The sequence below is a fragment of the Gossypium hirsutum genome, chromosome A09 (assembly GCF_007990345.1).
Source record: "Gossypium hirsutum isolate 1008001.06 chromosome A09, Gossypium_hirsutum_v2.1, whole genome shotgun sequence".
Taxonomy (NCBI): Eukaryota; Viridiplantae; Streptophyta; class Magnoliopsida; order Malvales; family Malvaceae; genus Gossypium; species Gossypium hirsutum.
Window position 1 is genome coordinate 77,422,461 of NC_053432.1, and position 15,905 is coordinate 77,438,365.

Sequence of the window (15,905 nt, forward strand, 5' to 3'; positions counted from 1 at the left end):
TTTTGTTGAATTTGTTGATCGGTCACAAATGCAAACTCGATGAGGGTATATAATATTTGAAAGAAATAATTTCGTCTGTGTAGCCATATCCTTAGGGTGATTTTGTACATGAAAATACAATAGCCAATGGGGCGACTTTGAGAGATCAACTCCGGGTCATTTGCTTTCATGGTCAATATAATGTTCGTGCAGTTGACTTTTTAATAAGAATCTGGTGCTGGAAAGAAAAATTGAAAACCGTCAGCGCCCTCCTTGATCACGTACCAAAAGTTGAGGCAAAAAGTGCCAGATAAACCATTGGGCCCAAGGGCCTTAAGGGAACCGATTTTAGAAACATTTTCAATTTCCTCATTAGATGCAATATCCATAAGAACAACATTCACCTCTTTGAAGAATCAACTTGTCCACAATTGCAAACGATTCATTAATTCTAGGAGTTAGAACATGATGGAACAACTCAGACACCTTATCTTCTTCATCAACCCATTTCCCGTCAAGCCCCTTATTTCTTCGAATGGCATTGGTGTTGCGATGTTGAATAGTGTTGAGAGTGCCAAGCTTGAGCCAATTATTTCTTCCATCTCCTAGATGGAGTCTGAGTTTCTTTTTCATGGCTTGAGCTTCATACCTTGTTTAAGTGGTAGTCTGGGCCAATTGTAGGTAAGCAGGTTTTTAAGGAGTTTGGCCATCATCTTTCTATTATTCCCGAATTTCGACCTACTCCATTCGTGGAGAAATGAGAAGGTAGTCCTGAGTTTCCATGGGTGCTGTGATCACCCATATCTCCCGTACTCCAATTCCAACTGTCCTGAATAATTGCACCACAATTTGTTGGCGGAAGGAAATATCAAATTCCATTCCACCATCACCAACACACGGTCAAGTTTTTCTTGAATAGCATCAACCCGTCCTGATTTTCCACGAGATCCATAAATTGCAGTCATCAATCCACTGACAATTATTTTTTTAAATGATAGAAATATACCTAAAAACATTTCAATATTTATATCTCTTCATGAGAATGAATACATTTTTTGAAACAAATGCTAAGACACTGATATGTAAACTTCTAGTGGTTCATCATCTGTTTTCTTCTCCAACCAAAGGGGGGTGGAAGTCATAATTATCAATCTTTCTGTTCCATTGGGAGCAAAAGCCATACTATCGGTCTTACCACTTTTTTTCTTCAAGTGCTAAGGAAGTTGCGGCAATCTGAACATAGAGTAGAGGGTTATATAAATGATGAGATTTGGATCCCTAATATGTCAGATATCACTTTGTGGGAGATGATTGCATGAATGAATTGATCCAAGACCTTAATTCTGTACGCCATCTTTTTACCGACAATGAAATAAATTTGTTTCTCCTCTGGAGATATATAGACATTGAGGACAACCAAATTAACCATCAGAAAAGTACAGCCACAATTAATTAGCTGGGATAATTGTTTCCCTTTGCTTGGATTCCAGGCAAATCTCCAGAGAAAAGAATGACAAGAGAATCTATATATATATATATTGATATTAGACCTGAATCCACCACAAAACCGGCTTTGACAACATTAATATCACCCTACGATAGCTTGATAAGAGCAGATGTGCAGGGCGATAGAATCCAACTCCTATGCAGACACAAGAACCAGGCACCAAATGACCAATAAGAGGGTGTATACCATATCCAAATCTGAATGCTTACATTGTAATCTTTTGAAGGGAAAAATTTTCACAAGAAAAACATGATATCATATGTTCTCTGTACAATAACTAAAACCGAATGTGCAGCTCAAGTTGATTTAATCCAATCGTGCTATGATTTTGTAATTGCCTCAGAGATCATGCAGATTCATGGGTACAGAGTTCGTAACCAGATAAAAGCGAGCTTAATGCAAATGCAGTGAAAGCCAGAAACGCCATTGCAACTGAGGCACTAGTCATCTCAGTGAATTCATCTTTGCCCCAATTAGATTGCCAGTCATCTATTCGCGTGGCTGCCGCAGATGATGCTGAAAGCAAAAGATAGGCTAGTATCTGCAAGATGAAACCAAAGAAGCAAGCAATTCTCTTTCAGCATTTTGCTCTGTGTTTGCACATATAAATGCATGCCTTTGTGTTTCACTTGGACATTTTGCGATTCAAACAGCCATATGTATCTTATATAATACTTAAATCCATAGATATGGTGCAATTTTATTAGCAAATTGATGCAAGGGCATGTAAAGTGAACTCAACCTATCACAAAAATGGGAAATCTAATTAACAGTTGCCAATACTGATACACTGATACTCGACAACATGGCAAGACCAAGAGGCATATCCAGGGAGAGTTGCAGTAAATTAACTTTATAGTAATTAAGAAAATGCCAGGGGTGAGTAACTGCTAACAATGAAAGCTAAAGAGGCTAGTTTACAATTAAGTGTTCTATAAAATGCAAAAAACTTGCCTGATCCATGAAGAAATCGAAATGCTGACGAAGGTAATGGCGAATGACATGTTTTCGCATGATGAGATGATAAGCTAGAGCATAGGCTTGAAACCCCGCATATACAAATCCAATCACATTTACCGATAGGCAATACCTGTAAAAAATATACATTCAGTGAAACATGTTAATGTAAAAAGTAGACATTTAATGAAGCATGTAATGAAGAACCTGTATTCTTTATAGCGGTCGAAAGAGTCACCGCTCCAGCCTGAGGTTTTATCAGCAGCCATAACAGAGAAAGATATCAAGCATAAAACAATTTCACTTAATCGAAACCCTAGAGCTGCCATCTTCACAGTCTCCTTCACCTTCGATCTCCTCAGCACAGCCGCCACTGCCCTTGCTCCTCCTCCTCTTCCCCCTCCACCACTCACTTTCGTCTTCGTCGTCATCCCCTGTCCTTCCTCCCTCACCGATCGGTTCACAGACAATTGCAAGGATTGTTGCGGTGGAGTAGTCGGCGGAAGCGGAGGCGAAGCAAACGGGGAAGAATTGGCGTTGAACTGGGTGGACTTGTCGAAGGCGACGAGTGCCTTGCAGTTGTCAACTGGGGGGGAGACTGCCGGAGGAACATGAGGAGAGGAGGTATTTTGGGGATCGGGTGGGTCGGGGTCACCGTGGTCTGAACAGAGAGGAGAGTGGGGCGAGTCGAGGTGAGACAGTGAGTCGGAGTTTGAGGAAGAGGATCTTTTCATGATGTCATCGAGAGTTTGATTGTTTTTCATCGAGGCTTTAGGTTCCATTTCTTTCCGGAAATCTAATGGGCTGAGTAAAAGAGAGGAAACAAACTAAAATTAAAATTAGAAAGAAAAAGAAATCAGGGTTTGGGGGTAGCGAGAAAATGAGTGAGTGAAAAGAGAACGATTGAAGAATATAAGACTTTTTAGGAAATAGTTACTTTTATTTATCTTATATTACATTTTAGTTACTTTTGTTTAAAATGTTACATTTTAGTCACTTATATTAACAATCACTTGGTGTTTTTGGTGATATTTTTGGTGAGTAAAGGTTATGTTTCTGCAGTGAAGAATATGATAAAGAGAGAAAAATAATGGGGATGAAGAAAAAGAAAATAAAAAATAAAAATAAAAATTGTTAAAAAATATAAAAATATAGAGACTAATTTTAACAAATGAAAAACATAAAAAAAACTTGGTTAAATAATCTGAGAACCGAGGAAAACAGAGGGAGAATGAGAAGGGAATTAAAAAAAAGAAAAAAAAGGAACGTTCAAAAAACAAAAAAGAAAAAGAATTAAACTATTGAAAGCGAAAAGACCAATTGTTTAATTTAACCTAAAATTTTCATTTAAAATGATGATTTAATGTGCTTAGTCAGCTACACCATTACTGTTAACGGCAATTAACATTCAGTGACTAAAATGTAACAACAAGATAACGACTATATCGTAGTATTTCAAATATAAGTGACAAAAATGTAACATGAGACAAACAAAAGTGACTATTTTAGTAGTTTACCCCGACTTTTTAATTTACTGATTTACTTTAAGCTTTAGCTTTCGATCAAGTGCAGTAATTTATGACAAAGCCCAGGATTTTTACCGGTAAATTCCCCTCACGTTTCTTTGGTATGACGTGGCAAAATACTATATGTTGACTGTTTTTCACGGTGTTAACATGGGATTGTAAAGTGCAAAACACATTGGCTTCATTCACAACCCTCAAATTATAGTCATCACGGAGACAAAGTTTTGAGCTGCGAATCTGCCAGGTGTTGTCAATAAGCTCTTTTTTCATGCTTGGCGCGATACAACTACTATTGGTAAGAGAAGTGGCATTTGGCTCTTATGACTCTTGGCAGTGGTTACAATCGACAATCTTTGTGAAACGGAGCAAGAGATTCACGTGAGGGTGAAGGTACAATCTAACTCTCAATAGCTCTTGTCTGATATTTACCATGGATCCTAGGATAGAGGAACGAAAAATTCTGTGGATCAACTTGTCTTCAGTAGCTAGGAACCATAATATACCATGGATTGCTACTGTAACTTCAATGGTCATCTCCACTCATGCAAAATGGGGGGGCCATGTACCTCCCCGAGTAGAATAAAGGCTTTTAACGACTGTCTCAATGAATGTGGTCTCATTCATCTGGGTCTTTTCTGGTCCTAAATTTACTTGGACAAATTTGAGGGAAGCAGGTCATCTTATACAATAACATATCGACTACGCTTTTGCCAACCCCAATTGGAGAATCCTTTTCTTGAACGTGCGAGTCCAATACCTCCCTCGTTTAAGGTCGGACCATTGTCTAATATTAATCTCTTTGGACAACAATGCTTGGAAAGATAGAAAAAACCCTTTTAGATTTCAAGAAATGTGACTCGTTCATGATGATCATTTCCCTCACATAGTCGAAAAGTTTCTGGAACCAGCCTAGCCGCCCCTTAACGCCTACCATTGAAGCTTTTACTCGATTCCTTATCAGTTGGAATAATAATTTTTTCGGTAGCGTCTTTAAGAAAAAGACAAGATTACTTGCTCGTATTACAGGCACTGAAATTGCCTTAGCCGAGGCACCAAACCAATTCCTTATCGACCTCCACTCAACCCTCCAAAGTGGTCTTTAATGCACCCATGACAAACGATTTGGGCACTTAAATCTCGGGCTAGCTGGCTTATCGACGATGAGGGAAATACGATATTTTTTCACCTTTCTACGATGATCCATAGAAGCTTCAACAAAACAACCTGCCTGAAGGATGATTCAGGCTCCTAGATCAAAGACAAGAAGGGCATTAAGGATTTAATTCAATCCTATTTCATGAACCTTTTCAAGAGTTCCAACTTGGAAACTTCTTTGACTGTTACCCCTACTGATTTTGTTTGGCCCCACATATCAAGTGACCAAGCTAATGGCGGCAATTCTCTATAGTTTACAACTATATAATGGCGACTTTTCCTTCAGACTCCAACACTTTTTTGCCATCCCACCTGATGAGAATTATCAAACAGATGGTTAGCAGAGCCACTTCCGGTCAAAAGAATGTTGTGCTGAAGTGACCTACTGGACAAGGATCGGGGTTACAGGCTCCAACCAAATTCCTGCGCTGTGGAATTCTAAAGCTGGCTGTGGTAATAACCTGCTTTCCCAGATTTCAGATGTGGAAATAACAAAAGCTACCTGGTCCTTTAAACCTAGAAGAGCACTGGGACTGGATGCTCTTCACCTACTCTTCTTTCAACGTTGCTGGCCTAAAGTTAAGCTCAATGCTATTTTATAAAAATAACCCAATGTTTGCAACATGGAAAATGAGACTTTTCGTAAAGGAATCTTGGAAGAAGGCAACAATAATATCCTCATCACTCTTATCCTTAAATGTCAATGTGCTTTCTCCATCTCCCAGTTTCGTCCTATCAGCTTGTGCAACATAGTTTACAAGATCATTACCAAAATAATGGTAGCGAGGATTCAATCAATTCTCCAAACTATTATTTTGCATGTCCAAGGTAGTTTCTTCCCGAAAAGGCAAACAACGGAAAACGTCATTATTGTCCAAGAAATCCTCCGCTCTCTCAAAAAAATGAAAAGCAACATCAGAGTGATGATTGTGAAACTTGACCTTGAAAAGGCTTACAATAGGCGGGAATGATCTTTCACTAGAAAAGTTCTTCTCTTTTTTTATTTCCCACCATCTTAGGTTAAACTCATTATGCATTGCATTTCCTCAACTACGACCACGATCCTTGTCAATGGTTCAAAGCTTCACACATTTTCGAGGTATTACACAAGGAGATCTACTCTCCCCATACTTTTTTTATTTTGTGCATGGAGTACCTTAACTTTCAAATTTCAAAAAAAATGGATGATGGAAATTGGAAACCTATAAGAGCCTCGAGAAATGGTCCCCAAATCTCACATATGTTTTTCGTGGGATAATGTTATTCTATTTGCAGAAGTTGACTCGAGAACCACAAGGACTATCAAACGTGCTCTTGCAAATTTTATGGAAGAATCCAGTCAAAGTATTTGCTTTCAAAAGTCAAGAATAGTATTCTCCTCAAAATGTCTTGCTCGAAATAAAGAGGCAACTAATGCCTTCAATATAAAGGAAGCGCAAGATCTCGGTGAATATTTGGGCTTTCCTATCCACTCCAAGAGAGTCTCGAAGCTCGACCACGAGTTTATTGTTAACAAAGTGAGAGCAAAGTTGTGCTCTTGGAAAGTAAACATGCTCTCCCAAATGGGATGACTTGTTCTCATTCAATCAACTATGGCCTCTATCCCAACTCAAATCATACAATGTCCTATCTTCCCTCAAATACCTTGGAAGAGCTTGATAGAATTAATAGGAACTTCCTTTGGGGTGGCACGAAAGTGCAAGGAAAATACATTTGCTTATTTGGGAGAAAGTTACGTGTGAAAAATAAAATAAAATAAAGAACACACAAATTTTACGTGAAAACCCTTTCGGGAAAAAACCACGGGCAGAGGAGAAGAAAATTCATTATGTTGAAAATTTGAATCAATACAAGAGGAATAGACTATGTCTATTTATAGGCTTGTAAAGCCATATTCTAGTAGGATTGAAACACCTTATCCTAATAAATATAAAATAGATGGAGTTTAATAAGTTTTAAAAAACCTTATTCTAAAATAAAATAAAAAAAATTCTAGTTCTATATGGATTTTACTTTTATTTTATTTTCCACCGTATTTTATTTAAATAAGAATTCGGGTCACTTAATTCTAACAATCTCCACCTTGACACAAATTCTCAATGAACAAGTTCTTCATCCCGAACAAGTTCTCCATCTCTTCCATAAAACCCCTTAAGGGTTTAACTTCAACAATGAACACCAACTAAGTCTAAGCAATGCTCAAACTTGGTTATAGAAAGTGACTTAGTCATCATATCTGCAGGATTTTCATGAGTACTAATTTTGCTCACAACAATATCACCACGAGCAATAATATCACGAACAAAATAATACCGAACATTAATATGTTTTGTTCTCTCATGAAACATTTGATCTTTTGTAAGGAATATGGCACTCTGACTGTCACAAAATATTGTACTGATTTGAAGGTCTTCATTGAGTTCACTAAATAGTCCCTTTAACCAAATAGCTTACTTACAAGCCTCAGTAATCACCATGTACTCAGCTTCAGTGGTAGACAAAGTAACTGTAGTTTGCAAAGTGGCTTTCCAACTAATTGCACAACCTCCGATTGTAAAGACGTAACCTGTGAGAGATCTTCTTCTATAAAAGTCTCCAGCAAAATTAGCATCAACATACCCTATGACTCCATATTTAGTTATTCCAAACTATAAGCAAACATCAGTAGTACCTCGTAAGTATCTTAAAATCTACTAAACTACTTTCCAATGTTCTTTACTGGGATTTGCCATGTATCTGCTAACTGCACTGACTGCATATGATAAATCTGGACATGAGCAAACCATAGCATACATGAGAGATCCCACTACACTAGAGTATGTAACATGTGACATGTACTCAATCTCATCATCTGATTGTGGAGACAAAGCCGATGAAAGTTTGAAATGGGCTGCTAAAGAAGTACTAACAGGCTTAGAACTCTGTATATTGAACCTACAAAGAACTTTCTCAATGTACCCCTTTTGACTTAGGTACAATTTACTCGCTTTTCTATCTCTGAGAATCTCCATACCAAGTATTTTCTTTGCTGGTTCTAAATCTTTCATCTCAAATTCTTCACTTAGTTGGGCTTTGATTTTTCTTATCTCTCATTTATCTTTTGCTGCTATCAACATGTCATCAACATAAAGAAGTAGATACAGAAAAGAACCATCACTGTTTTTCTTAAAGTAAACACAACTGTCTAAACTACTTCTTTTGAAATCATGAGAAGTCATAAAGGAATCAAACCTCTTGTACCACACTGTCTTAGTGACTGTTTCAAACTGTAAAGGGACTTTCTCAGCAAGTAAATATAGTCCTCTTTTTTTGAGATTATAAAACCCTCTGGTTGTTGCATGTAAATATCTTCCTCAAGTTCTCCATGCAGAAATGCAGTTTTTACATCTAACTGCTTAAGCTCCAAATCATGCATGGCCACAATACCAAGCAAAGCTCGAATCGAACTATGCTTAACAACTGGAGAGAACACATCTGTGAAGTCCACTCCTGGAATTTGACTATAACCCTTTGCAACAAACCTTGCTTTATATCTGGGTTCTTCAACTCCTGGAGTCCCTTCTTTCTTTTTAAATACCCATTTACAACGAACAACCTTTTTACCTTTAGGAAGTTTCACAAGGTCCCATGTTCTGTTTTTGTGGAGTGATTCCATCTCTTCTTGCATAGCAAACATCCACTTTTCTGAGTCTTCACAGCTAACCGCCTCAGAATAATTAGATGGCTCTTAATTCGCATCTATATCTTCAGCCACATTTAAAGCATAAGCAACTAAATCTGTTTCGGCATACTTCTTTGGAGGTTTAATTTCTCTTCTAGTTTTATTTTTGGCGATAGAGTATTGTGGTGAAGAAGCAACTCTATTCTCAATTTTTGTTATGGCTTAAGGAGTTGACTCTGTATTAATCTGATGCTCCACCTGTTTTTAGTTTTCTTTATTGGAAGAGTCTTTAAGAGATAAGTTAGGTAACATAGCAGTTTCATCAAAAACAACATCTCTGCTAATCACAACTTTTCTATTTTCAGGACACCATAACTTATACCCTTTTACACCAGCTTTATAACCAAGAAAAATACATTTAATGGATCTCGGTTCTAATTTTCTATTATCAACATAAGCATACGCAAGATACCCAAAAATCTTTAAATCAGAATAATTAGCAGGATTACCAGACCATACCTATTGTGGAGTCTTTTTCTCAATAGCAACGGATGGAGATCGGTTGATAAAAAAACATGCAGTAGAGGCTACTTCTGCCCAAAATGACTTCGGTAAGTTGGCATTTGACAACATACATCGAACCTTCTCCATGATCGTTCTGTTCATTCGTTCTGCAACACCGTTTTGCCGTGGAGTATGACAAACTGTCAAGTGTCTCATGATCCCTTCTGACTTGCACAATCTATTAAACTTATCAGAACAGAACTCTAAGCCATTGTCTGTATGGAGGTATTTTATCTATTTTCCCGTCTGTTTTTCAATCATAATTTTCTAAGACTTAAATGCGGAAAACATATCGCTTTTCTGCTTCAGGAAGATCACCCAAACTTTTCTGGAAAAATCATCAATAAAGGTTAGCATATAATTAGCTCCACCTCTCGAAGGTACTCTAAATGGCCCCCACAGATCAGAATGAATATACTCCAATGTTCTTTTCGTGTTTATGGATTCCTCTAGTGAATCGAACTCTCTTTTGCTTCCCAAAAACACAGTGTTCACAAAAATTCAGTTTGCAAATTCCTTGCCCATCAAGAAGTTCTCTTTTACTCAATTCTGCCATGCCATTCTCACTCATATGCCCTAGGCGCATATGCCAAAGTTTAGTAATATCATCATCTGACAAGGAAAAGAAAGCGACAGTTGTATCACCAGTAACAGTAGAACCCTGCAAAACATATAACTTGGCAATTTTTCTTTGCCCTTTCATCACAACAGGGGACCCTTTGGAAATCTTTAAAACCCTATTTCAGCTGTGTATCTGTACCCTTTTGAATCAAGAGTACTCAACAAAATTAAATTTCTTTTCAATTCTGGAACATGCCGTACGTCACTAAGTGTTCTGACAACTCTATCAAACATCTTAACTTTAATTGTTCCAACACTTGCGATTTTACACGAAGCATTATTTCCCATCAAAACAACATATTCAGACACTGTTTCGTAAGTTGTAAACCAATCCCGATTGGGACTCATGTGGAAGGTACAGCCTGAATCAAGTATCCACTCCTCACTTACTTTAGAATTATTAACAGAAGCGACTAGAAGTGACTAGAAGTTCACCATCGCTGTAGTATTCTACAACATCAGCTTCATCGGAATTTTCTGGTTGTTTTCCCTTTTGATTCGCAGCCTCCCTTTTAATCTTATTTTGTAGCTTATAGCACTCAAATTTAATGTGCCCTTTCTTCTTGCAGAAGTTACAAGTCCTACCACGATCATCATCAGCATTCCGCTCTTGTCTCCTACGAACAATGAGACCCTCTCCTTGAGAGTCGGGTTTAACCACAAGATATTTCATCTTATCATACGAGGTTAAAGAATCATAAACCTCATCAACTGTGAGAGACTCGCGGCTATATAAAATCGTGTCTCTAAAGGTTGAATAAGACGGGGGTAACGAACAAAGTAGAATCAACCCTAGATCTTCCTTATCATACTGAACCTCCATGGCCTCCAAGTTTGAGAGAATTTCTTTAAACACTGTTAAGTGTTCGTGTACAGACGCACCTTCCTCCAAACGATGAGCATAAAGATGCTGCTTCATATGCAACTTACTTGTTAGAGTTTTCGACATACATATTTGTTCTAGCCTCTTCCATAATGCAGCGGCAGTCTTCTCTTTCATCACATCCTGTAAAATTTCGTTGGACAAATGCAGATGTAATTGTGTTAACGCCTTTCGATCCTTACGCTTCTTCTCTTCATCTGTTAATGTCGAATGCATCTTATCTACCTCTAGCAGGGCATCCTCCAGATCCATCTGCGTAAGAACTGCTTGCATCTTAATCTACCACAATGTAAATCTAGTGTTGCGATCTAACAGCGGAATTTCATACTTCAAAGACACCATTACTGTGATTGAGATGAACAACCCGGAAGCTCGGATACCAATTTGTGAAAAATAAAATAAAATAAAATAAAATAAAGAACACACAAATTTTACGTGGAAACCATTTCGGAAAAAAACCACGGGCAGAGGAGAAGAAAATTCACTATGTCAAAAATTTGAATCAATACAAGAGGAATAGACTATGTCTATTTATAGGCTTGTAAAGCCATATTCTAGTACGATTGAAACACCTTATCCTAATAAATATAAAATAGATGGAGTTTAATAAGGTTTAAAAAACCTTATTCTAAAATAAAATAAAAGAAGTCTAGTTCTATATGGATTTTACTTTTATTTTATTTTCCATCCTATTTTATTTAAATAAGAATTCGGGTCACTTAATTCTAATATTACGCAACTGAAGTCTCATAGAGGTTATCGCATTAGGAAGAGAAAAGCTAGGAACCAAGCTCAGCTTTTTAAGCTCGGTTGGCACTTAATTTAGGAAAAAGGCAAGCTTTGGTGCAAAAACTTTATTGTCAAAGTATACTCCAAATGGTGGCATTGTAAGATTTAAGAAAGACTTGTCTCTTACATCGAGTTCTTTATGGAAAGTTAGTCCTTTTATTGAGAAGGGACTAAGGTGGGTGATTCATAATAGGCTCTCGACAAGATTCTGGAATGATACTTGGTCAGGGCAAGGACCTTTAATGAGTTTGGTTACAAGCCCTTTGAGAGAGGAAGAGAGTTCTTGGACTTTCAATCAAGTCTGAATTTTGTGGGATAGTTAGGGAGAAGACTGTTTATCAATCAACTCCCCTTGGAAATTGCCAATAAACTTCTAAGCACTATGTTGAGGCATGATGCTTCCCTCATGGACAAACTTTGTTGGGGCCCCTCAAAGAATGGGTCATTCACTTTGGCCATTGCCTATGATCTAACAAATGGATTCCTTGAGAAATCTCATGACATTAACAGGGACCTCTGGCGAACAATCTGGAAGCTGAAGCTTCCACCAAAACTAAAATTGTTTCTATGGAAATGTGGGAATAGAATAATCCCCACGAGAGCTATGTGTCCAGCCGAGGGTACTCGTTCGATAAGCTTTGCAAAGTTTGTCATGGTTCGGACGAAGACATTGGGTATATTTTCATTAACTGCCAAAAAGCCAAGGAGGCTTGGCTCGATGTTAAGGCTGCCATCGATTTCTCTCCACTGAGTTGGACAAATTGGAATGAATAGTTGCTGTCAATCTAATGTCTAAACAGTGGGTTCATAGACCAAAACTGCCTTTTTATCTGGTTTTTACCTACTGCCTTTTGGAATTATGGTTGTAGCGAAACAATTTCATTTTTAACTTTGGCCACTAGGAGACGAGCTAAGTTTAGCTAAGAGCTTCAATATTAGTTACTCTTATTATTCATTTCATGTCTAATTTTAACTTTTTAAATATTAATCCTATCTTGTCCCCATTAATGCAGTACGCTCCTCCGTCCTTTGACGCCTACTAGCATCTCACATACTTTTCGGGAAAGAAACAAATGTGCAGAAGCTTTGGCTCTAATGGGAGCAATTCTCAATCAACTTCTTACTCGGATTGTAATTTCATCAAGGATTATATTTTTCATTAGTAATCACCCTTCTATATATTATTGTCATGTCCATTTTAGAGGCGGAGGCCAGAGGGACCGTTACTTATGGAACTCTTCTGTAATCTTTTGTTTTCTTTAGTTTTACGAATGAATAAAGTTCTTTTCTCGACAAAAAAAGAAAAAAAAACACTTATGGTAAATAAATCGTATGGAAGAAGTTGAAGATTTCAGTGAATGAAGAGATTAATATTTATATTAGTAGGTCGAATTATTGAAATTTTATAATTTTATAATATTTTTAGTATTTTTTTACAAAATTACTTAAGCTTTTATAAAATTATTGAATTTCTTATAGCATTATAAAGTTTTGAAAAAAATAATAAATTTCATGCAAAATTATTGAATCTCTTGATAACTTTCTAAATTTCTTTAAAAAAATGTATAAAATCTTTTTAAAAATTAAATGTGTCTATTATAAATTTACTATTTTCCTAAAAAAAGACAATATTGAATCTCTTACAAATTTACTAAATTTCTTACTAAAATATTAATTTCCCCCCCTGTTTTCTTACTAAATCTCTCATAGCATTGTAACTTTTACCTATTTTCTTATAACTTTGTACATTATTGGATTTCTTTTACGAAATTACTGAATTTCTTTAAAAAATTTAATATTATGAAATTTACTAAATCTCTTATTGTATCAGCTTCCACAAAATTATTATCTCTTGCAAAATTACTAATGTGTACTTAATTTCATACATTTTGAAAATTATTAAATTTCTTTCAAAATTACCGAATATCTTAAAAAATTACTAAATTCTTATAATATTACTGAATCTCTTACCACACTGTAATGCTATCTAATTTATCTCATAAATTACCATTTTTTTTTACAAAGTTATTGAAGTTCTTAAAAAAATAGCAATTTTCTTAACAAATTATTGAATGCCTTGAAATTTATTAATTTTTTACTGAATTTCTTGCCAAATTACTAAAATTCTCCTATAGAATTACTGAATTTAGTATAAATTTACTAAATCTCTTACAACATTACTATAGAAATAGAATAAGTGACTATTTCTAAAGCAATCAAATAAATAAATTTACTTTGAGAGTTTGTAATTGAACTCGAAATAATCCCTAATATGAAAAAATCTTTTACCACGTATTGTGTTTTGTGGATAATAGAGTAGTCATATTAACATCATTAAAATTGTGATGATAGGGCCACATTCCACTTGCATCGAATGTGGAAGTTGAACTTTGGGCATTAAAAAATGGTCTCGATCTTATTCTTAATATTAACATCAAGAAAATTGAAGTAGTAAACGGAACTGCTCTTGTAAGCCTAATTTCGAATAATATGCCTTCTAAATTATTGTTGCAAATGTTAATTGATGATTATAACACATTCTTACTCGAATTCCAGGTCTAGACGTTGAGCCATATGTTTAGGGAAGTTAATTATTGAATTCGCGGACTTACAAAAATAGGGCTTATTTTCTATTGTTGACGTTGCTTATATCCATAATGAACCGCCCATTAAACTTTTTTTTTCTCTTTCCTTTCTGATGCCAATGGCTATGTTATGCACTGAACTATTATCTACATTAATGCTATGCTAATGTTCATCTATTTTTATCATAAATAAACAAAATAAAACACCCCTTTTCACTTCAAGAGAGTGGCCCTATAGGCTACAATAGATATAAATTTTTAGAGAGATTATAAATATAATTATAATGTAATTGGTACAATTATAAATATATACTTAGAAAATTTATAAAATAAAACAAATTCATATAAAATATGATCAGATTAAAATTACAAATAATCTAGATTAAAACAAAATCATTAAACTAAAATTACACATAACAATAACATATATTGAAAGCGTGGCAGTAGCATAGGGCAATTGATATATATTCTTTTGTTCATGATAATTCTATTTTTGCTCATCTATAATCTATAATATATAAAAATACGAATTTGAAATTTTTTAAAAATTATTTATAGATATAATTTATAAATAAAAGTTTTATAATAAAATATTTAATTAAAAATATTTACTTTATAAGAAATTTTATCATACTTATAAACAAGAATTTTAATTCCACTAAAATATTCTTATTAAATGAATTTACATAATAAAAAAAATGCGTTTCCATTAACCAAACAGTAAAAAGAAACAATTATATTAAATTTTAATTATTAACTTTATATTTCATATAATTTTTTATAATTATTAAAATTTTATAATGTATTATCAAAATAATTTATATAAGCTAAAGATAGTGTAAATTATAAGTTTTTTTTTACCTGAAAAGTTAAAAAAATGATTATTTAATTATTTAATTTTGTCACTTTTGGTCAAGTTAGTTAATAGCAACAATTTAAAAAACTGACATAATAACAACTCTTAGCATTTATAAATTATGTCAATTTAGTCTTGGTTCTAAAAAAGACCCTTCAATATTTACACATGGTGTAATCTAGTCTTTTTTCTTTTCTTTTGTAATTTTGCTTTTTTGTGACTTTGATGATTAATTTTAAAAGAACAAAAAACAATGAAAATTATTATCTTGAAATTTTGAATGTTTCTATTTTTTATATGTTTAAATCAAAATTAGCTAATAAACTTTTTTAGCTTTTTAGGTGAAAGGATTACAAAAAAGATTAAATTATACAATGTGTAAATGTTGATGGTTAAATTTTTTAGAATCGATACAAAATTGACACAATATATAAATGTGAGGGTTAAAGTTGCTATTATGTCAATTTAAAAGCCATTAATCAACCCGTGACCATACAAGAAAAAATTAACTAATTATGTGATCATTTTATAAATTTTCATAATTAAGTAACAAAACAAAAATTTACTAATAATTGGGTGTGATTACCCTTATCATTATTAGTTAACTAAGTAAAATAAAATTGTATTGTATGTTAAAAATAAAAAAAATAATTTCATTATAATTTGAATTTATTATTACAATATTTGAATGGTTAAATAAATTAAAATATTTTCATTTATTTAATAATTCAAATAATAAATAATTTCTGCTTTATTAATTTTCTTAAAAAATAAAATATTTTAAAAATTAATTTAAAATTAAACACGGAATATCACAAATGT

At 34.5% G+C, this 15,905-nt stretch overlaps 1 protein-coding gene across 1 annotated transcript; it reads right to left on the reverse strand.

Annotated features, from left to right (window-relative positions):
- Positions 1-1,650: 1,650 nt before the first annotated feature.
- Positions 1,651-3,353, reverse strand: LOC107933668 (CASP-like protein 4A3). The gene is made up of 3 exons (XM_016865938.2): positions 2,651-3,353; positions 2,441-2,576; positions 1,651-2,027 (listed from the first exon to the last, which is right to left on the reverse strand). The coding sequence occupies exons 1-3, from the start codon at positions 3,223-3,225 to the stop codon at positions 1,833-1,835; spliced, it is 906 nt and encodes a 301-aa protein (XP_016721427.1). The 5' UTR covers positions 3,226-3,353; the 3' UTR covers positions 1,651-1,832.
- Between the last annotated feature and the right edge of the window lie 12,552 nt (positions 3,354-15,905).

Coding starts and splice junctions, on each gene's coding strand:
- LOC107933668 (XM_016865938.2), bottom strand. CDS start 3,225: ATGGAACCTAAAGCCTCGATGAAAAACAATCAAACTCTCGATGACATC. Junction 2,577..2,650: donor GACCGCTATAAAGAATACAG/GTTCTTCATTAC, acceptor TATTTTTTACAG/GTATTGCCTATCGGTAAATG. Junction 2,028..2,440: donor TCGATTTCTTCATGGATCAG/GCAAGTTTTTTG, acceptor TTCATCTTGCAG/ATACTAGCCTATCTTTTGCT.